At 41.3% G+C, this 16,763-nt stretch overlaps 1 protein-coding gene across 1 annotated transcript in view; it reads right to left on the reverse strand.

Moving 5' to 3' along the window:
- Window positions 1-9,150: 9,150 nt before the first annotated feature.
- Window positions 9,151-16,763, reverse strand: part of FMNL1 (formin like 1) — a 69,269-nt gene continuing 61,656 nt past the window's right edge. The window contains exons 17-26 of the mRNA XM_088470747.1: window positions 15,084-15,286; window positions 14,473-14,707; window positions 13,762-13,830; window positions 13,514-13,594; window positions 12,970-13,099; window positions 12,584-12,747; window positions 11,601-11,702; window positions 11,108-11,194; window positions 10,904-11,024; window positions 9,151-10,426 (exon numbers count right to left, since the gene is read on the reverse strand). Of these exons, the coding sequence (XP_088326873.1) occupies window positions 10,326-10,426; window positions 10,904-11,024; window positions 11,108-11,194; window positions 11,601-11,702; window positions 12,584-12,747; window positions 12,970-13,099; window positions 13,514-13,594; window positions 13,762-13,830; window positions 14,473-14,707; window positions 15,084-15,286 (1,293 nt within the window). The 3' untranslated portion in view covers window positions 9,151-10,325. The remainder of the gene's footprint in view (window positions 10,427-10,903; window positions 11,025-11,107; window positions 11,195-11,600; window positions 11,703-12,583; window positions 12,748-12,969; window positions 13,100-13,513; window positions 13,595-13,761; window positions 13,831-14,472; window positions 14,708-15,083; window positions 15,287-16,763) is intronic.

Below are 16,763 nucleotides of genomic sequence, written 5' to 3' on the forward strand. Positions count from 1 at the left end.
AACCTACAATGGAAATAGTTCTCTGGGACATGCTTTTATCTTTTAATCTCCTCATAAGCAACTGTCCAATCAGGTGCAGTTAAAACACTGGTGGTGTACCGATATTCAAACTGTGTCTGATCAGCGTGCTGAAGAATTGAGGCAGTGGGACGTGGGAGCGACATTGACGTATCTATAATGAGGGCAGGGTGTGAGGTGCACATGGGCCCCTTGGTCCAGGAGGGGGCCACACCACACTCCTTGCACCCATATAATTGTTATACTTACCTCTCCGGAGTCCCGCATCGGCTGGTTCTGCAGACTGAAATCACCAGGAAAATGGCGGGTAGCCGTTTTCTCAATGATTTATGCATGCGCACTAGACAGGTCAAAGGAACATAGCACATGTGCCATATTCCCGGAGACCTGCGTGTGCGCAATAGACTCTAGAGTTTACAGTGCTGGCGGAGAGGAAGGGCCCGCACGGAACCTACACACAGGCTCTTAATATGCCCCTGGGGAGAGGTATCTCAGTAGTCTCCTTACTGGTCTTCCCAAAAACAGGCTATTGCCATTACAATCCATTATGAATGCAACTGCGAGGTTATCTTAATTGCCAAACGTTCGTCTGCTGCCCCACTCTGTCAGTCCCTCCATTGGTTGCCGGTTTTCTACCGTATTCAATACAAAATAGTTACTTACACATAAGGCTATTAACCAAACCACACCAACATACATCTCTTCACTCATCTCAAAATATCTCCCAACCCGACCTCTCCGCTCAGCACAAGATCTGCGTCTCTCATCCACACGCATTACTTGCTCCCATTCACGGTTACAGGACCTTCTTCGGGCTGCACCCACTCTATGGAATGCCTTACCACGCACAATAAGACTTTCCTCTAGTCTTCAATTCTTCAAGTGTTCCCTGAAAACTCACCTCTTCAGACAAGCTTATCAGATTCCAGAACCGACCACATAACCTTCATCGATTCCATGTCTTATTACATCCCCTATCACAGTCCACAAATAACCTCACACATTGTCTTTCATATCCTCCTGACATTTGGCCGACGTTCCTGTGTGACTGGATCATGCAGCCCACCAAGAAACTCTGCATTCTGGCTGGACCAAATTGCAATATATAGCACCTATCCTTGTGTATCAATTAGGGGTGTGCACCGCCACTTTTCTTGTTTTGGATCTGGATCTTTCTTCGTGTTTTGGATCTGGATTGGTTTTGCCAAAACCACCCTTCCGTGTTTTGTGTTTTGGATCTGTATTTTTTTTTTAAAAAGCATAAAAACAGCTAAAATCACATAATTTGTGGGTTTTCTGCTCCTATGCTATTATTAACCTCAATAACATTAATTTCCACTCATTTCCAGTCTACTCTGAACACCTCAAAATAGTGTTTTTATGTCCAAAAGGTTGCACCGAGGTAGCTGGATGACTATGCTAAGCGATACAAGTGGGCGGCTCAAACACGTGGGCCCATCTAGGAGTGACACTGCAATGGCAGACAGGATGGCAGTTTGAAAAACTAGGCCCCAAACAGTACATAATGCAAAGAAAAAAAAGAGGTGCAAGATGGAATTGTCCTTGGGCCCTCCCACCCACCCTTATGTTGTATAAACAGGACATGCACACTTTAACAAACCAATCATTTCAGCGCCAGGGTCTGCCACACGACTGTTGCTGAAATTATTGGTTTGTTTGGGCCCCCACAATACAAGCTGGCAATTAATCTGTCCCTGCACAAACTGGCTCTACGGAGGCAAGATGTCGTCCTCATCCACCGATTCTTCACCCTCTTCAGTGTTGTGTACATCTTCATCCTCACAGAGTATTAATTTGTCCCCACTGGAATCCACCACCACAGGTCCCTCTGTACGTTCTGGAGGCTGGTCTCCCTGGAAGAGTTGATAATTCATTTTTATGAACATCATCTCCACATTTTGTGGAAGCAACCTCCTACGCCTTTCGCTGACAAGATTCCCGGTTGCACTAAACACTCTTTCGTAGTACACACTGGAGGTAACTCAGGTAAAATAGAGACAGTTTGTACAGGGGCATCCAAATTGCCTCTTTTTCCTGCCAATACAGGTATGGACTGTCTGATATCCCTACTTGGATGCTGTCACCAATGTAATCCTCCACCATTCTGTCAGAGGTGACAGTATCATATGCAGTGACAGTAGACATGTCAGAAATTGTTGGCACATCCTTCTGTCCGGACCAGATGTCCAAACCGGCCCTTGACTTATGACACAGGCGCACGCTGCTGTGTTGATGCACGTGTGGCTAATGCGCGTACATTTCGCACACAAACATAGAAAAAAAAGAATTGTGTATTTTTTGTGGAGTGCACTTTGGGGGTTACACCACCCTTTAACAGACTTATGGTACACAGGCGCACGCTTGGCACTGCTCCTTTGTTGAAGCACGCACAGTGCACACAATTCACAAACACAGAAGAAAATGGTTTATTATTGTTGGAGTGCACTTTGGGGGTTACACCACCCTTTAACAGACAGACGCATGCTTGTCGCTGCTGCTTTGAGGATGCAGGTGCGGCTACAGCCCACACAATTCACAAAGACAGAAAAAAAAAAGAATTTTTTATTTTGTGTGGAGCACACTTTGGGGGTTACACCACCCTTTAACAGACAGATGCACGCTTGGCGCTGCTGCTTTGAGGATGCAGGTGCGGCTACTGCGCATACATTTCACACACAAACACAGGAAAAAAGATTATTTTATTTTTGTTGGAGCGCACTTTGGGTGTTACACCACCCTTTAACAGACAGACGCACGCTTAACAGTTGCTGCTTTGAGGATGCACACACAGTGCACACAATTCACAAACACAGAAGAAAATTTTTTTTTTTTTGTTGGAGTGCACTTTGGGGGCTTACACCACCCTTTAAGAGATGAGCCAGCCGGCCCTTTACTTATGGGACACAGGCGCACGCTTGGCGATGCTCCTTTGTTGATGCACGTGCAGCCAAAGTGCACACAATTCACAAACACAGAAAATAATTTGTTATTTTGTTTGGAGTGCACTTTGGGGGTTACAGCACCCTTTAACGGTCAAGCCAGCCGGCCCTTTACTTATGACACAGGCGCACGCTTGGCGTTACTTTGTTGATGCACGTGCGGCTACTACGCACACAATTCACAAACACAGAAACAAAAAATTTTTTTTAGGAGTGCACTTTGGGGGAGCACCCCTGATGCACTGATCACCACCTGGACAACACTACAGCACCCCTCTAGGACTACATCCTTTATGGGACACTGCACAACACAGTCCAGCCAGCCCCTATAGACTTTGGAGTGGACACCTCCTCACCTATGGACAACTGACTGCACAACACAGCCCAGCCAGCCCCTATGACAGCAGCACAACACAGCCCAGCCAGCCCCTATGGACAACAGCAGCACAACACAGCCCAGTCAGCCCCTATGGACTGAGTGGAAACAGCCCCTATGGACAACAGCAGTGCAACACAGCCCAGCCAGCCCTAGCTCCCACCCTCCCTCTTCACTGTAGACAGCCAGAGTGAGAAATGGCGCCGACGTGGGGACCTTTTATAGAATCCAAAACCCGCTAGATCCGGAAGGTGGGAAGATGACGTTTTGCCTCGATTTCAGATCCGAACCAGGCTGGAAAAGTCGAGCCTGACTCGGATACGACTCGGATCGTGGGGGCTTGAGGGGGTTCGGATTTCAGAAATCCGAACCCGCTCATCCCTAGTATCAATGCCTATTTCTCTATAGATTGTAAGCTTACAAGCAGGGCCCTCTTACCTCTATGTCTGTCTGTTATTACCCTTTTTTATTCTATAAATGTTTCCAATTGTAAAGCGCAATGGAATATGCTGCACTATATAAGAAACTGTTAATAAATAAATAAACAGAAACCCATGATTCCGCTACTTGGAGTTCAAAATAAATGCAAAAAATACCTTCTTTAGCGTCCAATGAATGGGACCAACTGTCTCCCTTAATGGAGCACCAACAACTGCATTCCCCAAAGTCACTTTGTTTCAGGCACTTCTTCCTGGTACTCCATCATCGGTACTGTTGGGGTCCCTGAAGTAGTCATACCATTAAAATAAAAAAACAGGCAGCATGCTTCCTCCCCAAATGCAGCATCTCACATCTCTCCAAATAATGGCCATAAAGTATTACCTAAGTATTGGTCCTAGACTAATGGAATTTCAACCATTTTCCAGGGTAGGTGGTACTGCATCTCTTATCATATGCTGGGTACACACTGAAAGATATATCAACCGTTACATTGAACGGGCGATATATCTGTAGCGCATCGGTGTGTATGTACAAAGGATATGTCTGTGAACAACATCGTTCACAGACCTATTGCATTTGCCCTGCAGCACAGCCGATGCCAGTACATCTTGCAGATATATCGGCACGTCTGGCTGTGTGTACGGGTGACCCGCCGACTGCCTGTACACTTGCTGCAGTGACTGACCTCTCAACTGCAGGCAGTTGTGTTGACAGCGCAGACACATTGGTCGAACTATTGGTTCATGTGTATGTACTTACCAATCTTTAGATAGGTCGGCCTGGTATGTACCCAGCTTTAGACTAGAAGGACAGCGGGGTCGGTCCAACTGCTGTTTGCGTGATTGTGGCTAGCAAATTAGGAGACGATTATCGGTATTGCCTGAGCATTGGATGCCTGCTCTTCTTCAGCATTGATATTGTATTTCATATGTGTCAGAAGTGGAATCCCAGCTGATGTACTAAATGTGGGTGCAAAAGACTTTTCTCTAATGGTGTGATATGTTGGTTTTCTAGCCCAGTATAAAAGATACAAGATATATTATAATGTAAACATAGGCCAACATGTTCTTGTGCTGCTTCTTTTTATTAATGGATATGTCAAGTTATTAAAAAAAAAGAAAAAATATACATCTAAATGTTAACAAAAAAGAATTTAAAGCCCAAGCATAGTTAACTGCTGTGTGTAAAAATAGTTGAATTCAGTATCAACATATAGCACACAAATCACACATTAAGCATCAGAGCTTGCAATCTATACCAGATGTGAGCAGTCTGTGATCATGGGATGCTGGAATCTGAAGTTCAACAACAGCTGGGAACACTCAGGTTCCCCAATTGTGATATAAAGTGTACAGACATAGATACCAAGTAATGCTCTCTTCTTCCCGAGAAGGAAAATATGTAGTGGACCTGTCATTCCAATAAAGATTGTTAAACAAGGGCATGGCTTTTTACGTCATTGGTTTTGATGTATATAACCAACAGTCCAGGAATGATGATGTTCGTCCGTGCAAGATGACGTTTTGCCTCTTTCTGAGTTCCGTTTTTTTGGAGGGAAAAATCCGAACTCCACGTGCAAACTCGAACCTATCCGAGCCTGCACATCCCTACTCTGGAGTGCGGGAGAACTCCCAGAAAGTCTTCCAGGAGAAGTAGGCAAGTACAAGAAACAGCAAAGGGTATTATTCCTCATCACTCAGCATGAAGTGCATATGTATTCATGCATTGAAAGACTGTTTACATTGTTTGATATATTAGGAAAATTATTTCCACCTTTGATAATATGTGTATTGTCTTACAAATACCTTCTTGCAACATTTACTAAATACATAGAAAAATAATAGATATAAATACCAAAAGAAAAGATATAAATGGTCTGATTCTACTTCGGACACAATGCCAATATTCACACAAATGGTCAATATTTTTCAACTGCGCATGCATTTAAGTAGCTAAAAAGTCGCACAGCGCATGCGTCCCACGGTGAGAGCTTACAGAATCATAGGACCAATTGAGATACTTGGTTCCAGAAATATATTAGAAAAGTATTGGGCGTTCCTGGGCGGTGAAGGGTAGGTGGTTATTCAGACGCATGGAGATGCGCTGTCTTATGTTACGGAAGTGTTGTGGGCGTGGTGCTGAACCGCCTGTAAACTCAGATGCTTAGGGCCTTATTTATCAATAAATTGTATCATTCACAACGAGTTATAAAACTTGTTGCATATGATAATGGTTTTCCAGCCATTCAGCTCCTGTCATCTGTTTGAAAAAGTTGGGAGCTGATTGGCTGGAGCACCATTTATCATACAGAGTTTTATCACTCATATTGAATGATAGAACTTATTGATAAATTAGAGGCCATACTCCTGATGGAGATTCTGTATCTAGCATGGGGCCTCTGCAAGTTTCAATGGTGCATCCAATGGTTACGCTTGAAGATGCATCAGGCGGGATTGTAGCATCTAAACACGCACAAAGTGGGCGTCTCAGTCCTTGTACACTCAGACGCACAGATGTACACCAGGGGAAGGGCTTATAGTAGCATTTAGCATATAGTAGCAGGCGCGACTGCGGCAAAAGCTGCCTCTGTGTCATAATCAGCCCCAAAGTCTTTACTCTTTATATCATCTAAGCAGAGATGTTTAATTGTGTTGCCCTTGAGATAGCAAAGCTCAGTGGTGCAACCTGGATACAGCTGTGCGTATAGAGCAGCTTTGTGTCATATCCAAGGTACTTAAGCATTTAAAGGTTTTAAGGCATTTAAAGGTTAAAGGTAAGATACACCAATCTACAAGCAAACAGCTTTTAGTAAAAGTTGCAGGACTGCAGTTACAGACCAGTGACATAATCATCTAAAGATGCTAATGCCTTTAAATTGAGTTTTATTTTAAATGAATACTACAGTAAGTACAGTAGTTCATCCCAGAACAATATCAACATCCCCTATGCACCCATGTGGCTATATTATCCCATATGCAGAGCTGTAAGCATCTTTGCCTGCCCCCTATCTTTGGTTTGCTACTGGCCTTTATTATCAGTGCACACTTGAAGTCTTGTCTATACTTGGCGATATGCCTGGAAAAAAAGATTATTTACACTTCAATCTAACTCTACATAGCCACAGTAAGAACCAGGGCAGTAACTAGGGGTGTGCGTCGCGATCACTGCAGCTGCGAAGAGCACAGGGCTCTGTGGGTGGCACTGTTGCTTCCCATCGGCCCTTGCTTCTGGCTAGCAGGGTGCCTGGAACACACCCTACAGCCAGTATCTCAGTGGCAGTGCCGCCCATAGTGTCCTTTGGATGCAACAGGCAGGTACCCTGTGTGTGTACAGCTTAGACACTCGGGGCACTGCTGTACTACCGGGTGCTGGTGGTCATGCATAAAGGGGGCGACACAGGGCACTGTTAAGTCCTGTAAGGCCCTGGTGAGAATGCCCCTTTATAGCCCAGTTATGCCTCTTCATTCATAAGCATCGATGCAAGTAAAAAGTATATGACTCAGCACTGCTTGTACTTCCGCACACTTGTTTCCAGAGCATGCACAGTATGAAAACATGCTATCAGAGTCATATGTATGTTTAACTCTACATCACGCCCTACTGTTCTCATTACAGGTGCCATTTAGACTTAAGCAGGGCTTACTTATGCTGGAATATGAAGAATAGAGATTCTAAAAGAGATGATATGAGCAGAACACCATACAAACAAAAAATTGTAATATAAAAAATAATTTTACTATGATAAATTCGTTATGACCGGTCAATAATAAGAAAACAAAATAGAAATGAAAATAAAAAATATATATACACATACAAAAAGTGCAATGTTAAAAGTTAATTGGCTGTTAAGTTACTATATTATCCCAAAATAACTCACAAAATAATAATAGTAATAATCAGAAAAATCACTGGAGGAGGTGGATCCAAAAAATATTTTTAAAAACATAAATAGTAATCCATACTGTTCGCATCTATGGTAAATAGTCCTCAGTCTCACCGGAGATAATGCACTATTTGTTACAAAGTCACACCAGCCTGTGTCCTTACTCGTAGCAAGCTTGTCACATGTATAACTTTTAAATCCTTTGATCCGTATTAAATACGAATATGATGCTGTAAGCAGCGGAGGAGGCTCCGGAGAGACAGGTCATAAGCGGCTCCTTACAAGTCAGATGCTATTAGTGTCTGTCCGGCCCCGTCTCGATCCTGCCTCGACTCCTAGCTGTTGGCTGTTTGTCCAGCGAGACCGCAAGTCTCATGTACCGATGAGAAAATTATGTATTTGATAATAGGTACAAATAGAAAGTTCAAATGGGTCCAAAGAGTGAGTCCTCTGACATGTTTCGCTCACTCTTTGAAAAAGCCTCAGATTTGTGGAGCGAAACATGTCAGAGTTTGAGACTGAGGACTATTTAACATAGATGCGAACAGTATGGATTACTATTTATGTTTTTAAAAATATTTTTTGGATCCACCTCCTCCGGTGATTTTTCTGATTATTACTATTATTATTTTTGTGAGTTATTTTGGGATAATATAGTAATTTAACAGCCAATTAACTTTTAACATTGCAATTTTTATATGTGTATATATATTTTTTATTTTCATTTCTATTTTGCTTTCATATATTTGACCGGTCAAAACGAATTTATCATAGTAAAATTATTTTTTAAATTACAATTTTTTGTTTGTATGGTGTTCTGCTCATATCATCTCTTTTGGAATCTCTATTCTTCATATTCTACATATTATTTATAGCATTTCATAGCGCAGGTATTGAGCTCATTCTGTACATTTTTGGTACACCTGGTCTCCAGGTGTATTTTAGTGTGCTGCCACAGGCACATTGATTCAATCTGCTGCTTATAATAGAAAGAGTTTTTTGACGTTCTCTATATAAAAGTCACCCATTATCTATCCATATTTGTTCCAATTTGTTTTTTACATTATATTAGCGCTAAGAATTAGAATTTTGGTTTATTGTGTCTTACTTATGCTGGGAATAGACTGCAATTTTTGTCCTAATCACCCAATAATCATATGTTTGGGCCGACAGTCTGTCAGATATGCAAATTCATCCAGCATGGCTGATAGATACGATAATTGGTCGGCCACATTTGGCAGTGTATGAGCTGCCGTCCACCTGACATTTATCTTGTTCCTTCACAGGGGAGGACGGAGAAATGTTTCCCTCCCAGGGGAGGAACGCAGACATCCTGGACATACACTGCAATATATCTCATGGGTTTCAGCTTGTCAGATAAAATGTCTGTTGGTCTGATAGATATTTTATCTCACAGTGTATGCCCAGCATAAGTCAGTTGTGGTATAATGAGCTTTACAAGTACACTTCTTTCTATATACAGTATATACTTCCTCCGAGTGATTGCAGGGAGAGCACTAGCCTTGCAATAATAGGGATGACTCATTATATTGGTGTAGCCACTAAATACAGACAGAAATGATTGATACCAGTAATGGCTCCAATCACTGACTTTCTATGCTGTTAGGTAATAAATTAAACAATAAAGGTTTGAAATTGTCATATATATTTGTATATACGTTTTAGCCTCCTAATTTTCTTCTCTTGGACCCAGGAGCTGTGCACTGCTTTCTTCTGAGTGTGCTTACATTTAGCTTTATGGAAAAATCTCCTCTGACTTGTTCCTAAAAGAGCGTACTTGTCACTTAAAATATCAAAATAATAATGTTGTTTGTGCATCATTCTTACTGTACTTTTAGGTATTTGCAGCAATTTATAGTAAGCGGTGTTCATGTCAGTTGGCGCGTGTGCTGGTATGTGAATAGAAACAAAATTGCTTCAGTATAGTAGCCTTAAGTGCCCCTCTACACTTAAGAAATGATGGGTTTGCAGTCTGTTTAGTACCTACTGTAGGTGACACCATAAATACGGCAGATCAGAACAGAGGGGAGAATTGGGCATATGGGCTATGCTGGTAATATCCCCTGTAGATGCAGCAGGGACTGCAGTCTATGCAATGTTAAGTGCTATTGTTGTATATACAGCATCAAGCACAATACTGATTTTCCGTTAATTTCAATACAGTATGAAATGATCATTGTTCTATTTACACTAGGGTTCAATATAAAATGTTAAAAATAAGAACAGGGCATAAATGGTAAACAGAGTATCATTTGTCTTCTGTGACTTACTGTGGGTCCTACTCTGCAACTTGTACCACAACTGTGATGCTTTTCATAGCCAGTCCCTGGCCTTCTCATTTATATTTGTAACTTTTTGTCAAAACTATAAAGCTTTTCTGAGTAGAAATGTACGTTTCATGGTGACATTCAAATTTAATTTAGATCTACGGTTCCAAATTTTAAATCTGTGCCTTAAAGTGTACATGTTTCCAGATGGCTTCACACGTGGTCACTCGTTCAAAGTCCTCTTTGCTCCTGGACCATGGCAATGTTAGAGGTACCTGAGGATACACTAACAATTAGCAGTTCCCTCTTTCTTTCTCAGCTAGTAGAGACATCAGATACCCTGGTGCTTATGGGTGATTTCAGACGGGTATATCTGCAGTGCTCACTGCCTGCCCATTATTTTGCTTCTTTCCACTTCTCCGACCAACATCTGTTCTTCTGTATGGCTGGTTCCTCAGGTCTGAGAGAGAGAGCGAGATAAGTTACCAACATACCAAAACAATTGAACTGTCGGTATTCCATGGCAAATTACACAGACATACCTTTTGCAGAGTGTGACATATATTACACAGCTATATTGTACTTGATACAAGATTATGGTAATTCCATAGACATTTGCTTAATTGCTAAGGAACAAAATCATGTCAGAACCACTATTTCCATTTGGAGTATTATACGGACTAGGGCGATGGTGGAGGCATAATTGTATATTACGCATACCAGGTTCTGCTACCACTAAGTGTAACCTATATATATCCATAACAAAGTACAGTGATTACCACCTTGTATCTACAAAGTAAGAACAGCCCAATCTGTGCCTACAAAAACATATGTGACTGTTTCATGCGATCCCTATTTTTCATCAACAGCGTATGCTAATCCACTATTCACTAATGCACTATTGCAGAGTTGTCATTGACTCCTCAAGTCTGTTCACCTGTTATTATATCTTCTATAGCCCAGTTCTCCTCATATACGCGTGGCTCTTTTGTCTGCAGCTTTTTGTTAAGCTCCGCCATCAGATTGACCTGTGGTCTCGGGGATTTGGTTGTTGGAGACTGGAATCAGAAAAGAACAGTTGTCTCATTGTAATTGAAGGACAGGGAATAGTGACAAACCTAAGAGCTACCTAATTACACACCTGTGTTGGTTTCTCTGGAGATTGTTTCTTCTCCTCACTGGCTGCAGCTTCCTGCTTCTTCCACATCTCCAGATCCTTCTCAGCTTGCTGAGGACATTGAAGTATATAATGTGAGATGGATGGCCAATGTACAGATTTTGTATTGTATAATGTACACCAGTAAATAAGCAGATCCATAGCACTGAATATCTATCCATGTGCAACCCACCACACTGTAGTTCTACAACTGTAATTTTAGTTGAGGTTGTACAATACAGAGCAGCAAATTATTAAACTTCATGATATGTTCTTTGTTTACTGAATATTTCATAATGCATATATTAGTCACTGTACAGGCAAACACAAAGGCACAAAAATATCATCTCATCCAACAGTTCTAATTCTATTGTAGCAAAACTGGGCATCGCTTACGTTTATTAATGCCTGCTCAATAAAATGGTGGGTTAGTTTGTGGGTTGGGTGGTCAGTTGTAGAAGGTATGAAACCATCTCACCTTATAAGCTTTCCCAAAGCGAAGGAATATAGGGAAGAAGGATGAGGGTGCAGTAGTCTTGCTGTTCTCCCCAAAATACCCAACAGCTGTTTCATAGGCTTCCTGAAAAGAAAATGAGGAGGGGGTGTTGAGTGGTGGATAAGGAATAGTATGTGTTGAGTAAGGAGCTATTGTTAACTATTTATTAATAGCAAGTAGTAGAATATACTCTTGACCAACTGTCTTAATTTTGAAGGGACAGTTTATTTTTAAGACCCAGCATAACATAATAATTGAACAGTCGTGTGTTATTATATTTCTCGGATAAACTTCTTCATTAACTCCTACAACTTCCTGATGCCTCCTACTGTAAAGGGCTTGTGCAATTTTTTATATATTTACATGCTCTACCCATCTGATACTTTGGTGCTTATAATTGGGATGTAGTGTAGTGTTTTGTAGGAGCTTTTATCTAGGGTAAGAGGACCTACTGTACTCTATTCAATCTTCACAACTGGGGATACAGATGAACCGTCGGCATGGCTTGTGCAGCCTGAAGCCTATCAGAGTGTCAGAATGTAAACCCCTGCCCTGAGTATTCCAACTCAACCAACTCCTGCAAGTCCTTGTCTATGTAAGTTTGATGAGTAAGAGGCTACTATAGGCCTGGGCAACCTGTGGCCCTCCAGGTATTGTGAAACTACAAGCCCCAGCATGCTTTGACAGAAAACATAGCTGGCAGGGTATGCTGGGACTTGTCATTTCACATCACCTGGGGAGCCTGCAGTTTCTCCAAGCCAGGGCTACAACAACATGTAGGTATCTAAATGTTAACAGCAGCACAGAGCAGTGATTCAGGTTGTTGGTCAAATTGATGTTGGAATATAATGGCATCAAATGCACCTCTATTAGTTATACATCTAACTTATTTAAATTCTCTTCCATTTCAGTTATCATGGCATTAACAGTCTGAATATAAGGAGCAAATTTTGCATGCCTCCCACCTGTGCGGTCTTTGAGTCAACTATGAGTCGCCCCATCACATCCATGCTGGATTTTAGAAACTCCTTGAGATAGAGACTATCATCCTGCTTTGTAAATTCCTTCTGAGTCTGCTCCATCCCGGCCTGCAGTGAACGGATATCGGACAACACAGCATCCAGAGACACTGTAAAAAAAAGAACCTAATGTTAGCTGAGGCTTAAATGGTTGACTGGGATTACAATACAAAAATACATTGTGCGAAGTACACTCTGGTTTAAAATGAGTTTGTGCATTTATGTTCTGCCAGTGCCATGATAAGTAAGGCAGATGATACTAAAGATACTTGTACAATGATTCATGTTTTGTACTAGGTGTTGGGTGGTTGAATTGCCAGTGTCAGTAGTACCTTTGGCAGCCTTTTCCAGAAAGTGTAGTTCAGACTGAAAATCGGTCAACTGTGGGTATTTCTCGTTGACCACTCGTACCAGATAATGCAACAGCGTCTGCTTCCTGTCTGTGGACTTAGTCTCCATAAGCTGGCCGAATAGAGAAAGTAAAAGTTTTATAGAATTAGAAATACAATTACACATATGTTTATACACTTACAATTAATTATTAAAGGACCTGAATTTTTACAGAAGACAATATCTGCATATATTATATACATTATTTCGAATATGTACCACTTTCAAAGTTTTGGACAAGTGAAAGTTCCATACAGAGAGGATTCCAGATGCCATTTGATGCCCTCTACACTAAAAATTAATTATAGTGTTGTGGATACATAGAACAGTCACCCAGCTGAATTATTCCATCCAATAACAAGTTCCAACTTCCTAGCCATTGGGAAGTATAGAAATTCCATTTGTTTGCAGATAAATACTTATTTCTAAAAGAGTTGAGTCTCCTGTTTAGCCTTAAACATGGGTATTGCCAGCACAAACGCTCACCACATCAAGTGACTGCAGCCGGAATCCATATGCTGCTCCTCTCTTACTGCTATTCATGTAATTCCCAAACGCCAGGATCACCTGAAGACGGGACGAGAGAATGCAGTTGCAGCATTGGGTGTAGAAAAATAGAAAGACAACACAAGGTAACCGGATATGTACGCTCAATAAATCATACAAAAGCTATGGCATAGGAGACGGACAAGTGAGCAAATGTACTCTGTGTTCATTTTCCAGCAGCAGCTTACCTCTAGGATCCCTTTTAACTTCTCTGAGGATTTGATTGACATGGATGCAGCAATCAGGGCGTTGAGTTGCTAAAAAAAAAAAAAAAAAAGATATGGTACTTTTGAGTTTTTTTGCATATTCTGGTTTTCAAACTACTATAAGGTGCGCTCGCAAAGCTTCCTCAGTCTTTGCCAGTGATGTTACACTTATTAGAAAGAGAGCATGGAGACATGTTTGGACTGGCATTGTTTACCCAATTTTGCTGCCAGCATTAAATCTCCGTTAATCTCATGGGCACGGCATTGAAAATGCCTCATGTGCATAAAATATTTCACTAGCAACTAAAAAGGATCATGAGCATTTGACATTAGCTGAAATGTGTGCCCCAACACCTGCTACATTTCCCTCAACAGATGAGCCCTATATAATAAGAAAAATATGAAATAGTGGTTTACAAACTTCCCCCCTTCAATTCCGACACCTCAGTCCTTGGCCTATTTGGTCTGTCTATGGTCCAAGGTGAGGAAGCAGATTAAAATGTATATAATTATAAAATGGGATTGGGGTTTAAATTACACCCCCAGGGTTTTAGGAAGATACTACCGTGCATCCAAGCTGCTATCACCTTGTCCAGTTAGCAATATTCTGTAAGCCCAGCCAATTCCCAAACACAAAATTAAAGTGTCTAACATTCATGTTTCATGCATAGCCCTACATCTGTATTCACTGACCGGTGTAAGACGAGCAGCAGTTTCAGGAAAGCTAGAAATGAAGATCATGGTGTTAACTCGTTCAGACAGTCTGGGTATGGAGCAAAGATGAACCATGAATCTGTCTTCTGCTCCCAGCTGGTCAAGAGGTTTCTCTTCCCTCAGGTACCGAGAGATTTGCTGCCGCTCCCAGTCTGTAGGTAGGAACCTTGAGAGGAGCTCTAGAAAATCCACATTCAGGGCCTGCATATCATACCTGCAAAAAAATAAAAATAATAATAATAATAATTAAGGAACAATACACTGAGTGTTATTGCTAAAAATATAACCATGAATAAAAACTGACTTTTTCAAAGTACTATGAACTTACATATATTTACATTAATATACAGGGAGTTAAATATTGTACCATCACCCTTAAAATGTGATTGCCGTATTATATTGTAAGCCCAATAATAAGCAGAATATTATACGTTCATCTCTAAATATTTTTTTTTTTGACAAAGGGAAAATGAAGAAAAGCACCAAACACAATGGCTTTTTTTTTTTTTTGAGAGCTCTTATCCCGGATTTCCAGTAGCATTTCAGATGTTGATGAGAACTTACTGACTTGTGAGAAATCACATACTTACTTCTGAATGGCAGTAGTGATGGCTTCAGGAGCCAGACCTGCTTTTCTCAAAGTAATTGCAAGATTTTTGGCTCGATTTGCTTCAATTAGGGAAACCTTGCTTGGTTGGTTTTGTGCAGCTTTTACTCTCTTTGAGAATGTGTTTTGGATTGGCCCTTGAGCCTTGGTTTTAAATTGGTCTTCAAAGTCACTCATGTCAAGTTCCTGATGGTGAGAGAAATATAGCACACCAAGTGACTTCAATGATTACAGTATAACCGGCAAATATAGCACACCAAGTCACTGCAATGATCGCAGTACAACAGGGCAATATAGCACACCAAGTCACTGCAATGATCGCAGTATAACTGGGAAATATAGCACACCAAGTCACTGCAATGATCGCAGTATAACAGGGAAATATAGCATACAATGATTGCAGTATAACTGGGAAATATAGCACACCAAGTCACTGCAATGATCGCAGTATAACAGGGAAATATAGCATACAATGATTGCAGTATAACAGGGAAGTATAGCACACCAAGTCACTGCAATGATCGCAGTACAACAGGGCAATATAGCACACAATGATTGCAGTATAACAGGGAAGTATAGCACACCAAGTGACTGCGATGATTACAGTATAACCGGCAAATATAGCAAACCAAGTCACTGCAATGATCGCAGTACAACAGGGCAATATAGCACACCAAGTCACTGCAATGATCACAGTATAACAGGGAAGTATAGCACACCAAGTCACTGCAATGATCACAGTATAACAGGGAAGTATAGCACACCAAGTCACTGCAATGATCGCAGTATAACAGGGAAGTATAGCACACCAAGTCACTGCAATGATCACAGTATAACAGGGAAGTATAGCACACCAAGTCACTGCAATGATCGCAGTATAACAGGGAAATATAGCACACCAAGTCACTGCAATGATCGCAGTATAACAGGGAAATATAGCATACAATGATTGCAGTATAACAGGGAAGTATAGCACACCAAGTCACTGCAATGATCACAGTATAACAGGGAAATATAGCACACCAAGTCACTGCAATGATCGCAGTACAACAGGGAAATATAGCACACCAAGTCACTGCAATGATCGCAGTATAACTGGGAAGTATAGCACACCAAGTCACTGCAATGATCGCAGTATAACAGGGAAGTATAGCACACCAAGTCACTGCAATGATCGCAGTATAACTGGGAAGTATAGCACACCAAGTCACTGCAATGATCGCAGTATAACAGGGAAATATAGCATACAATGATTGCAGTATAACTGGGAAATATAGCACACCAAGTCACTGCAATGATCGCAGTATAACAGGGAAATATAGCATACAATGATTGCAGTATAACAGGGAAGTATAGCACACCAAGTCACTGCAATGATCGCAGTACAACAGGGCAATATAGCACACAATGATTGCAGTATAACAGGGAAGTATAGCACACCAAGTGACTGCGATGATTACAGTATAACCGGCAAATATAGCAAACCAAGTCACTGCAATGATCGCAGTACAACAGGGCAATATAGCACACCAAGTCACTGCAATGATCACAGTATAACAGGGAAGTATAGCACACCAAGTCACTGCAATGATCACAGTATAACAGGGAAGTATAGCACACCAAGTCACTGCAATGATCGCAGTATAACAGGGAAGTATAGCAC

The sequence above is a fragment of the Taudactylus pleione genome, unplaced genomic scaffold (assembly GCF_031769625.1).
Source record: "Taudactylus pleione unplaced genomic scaffold, aTauple2 ptg000102l, whole genome shotgun sequence".
NCBI classification, from domain to species: Eukaryota; Metazoa; Chordata; class Amphibia; order Anura; family Myobatrachidae; genus Taudactylus; species Taudactylus pleione.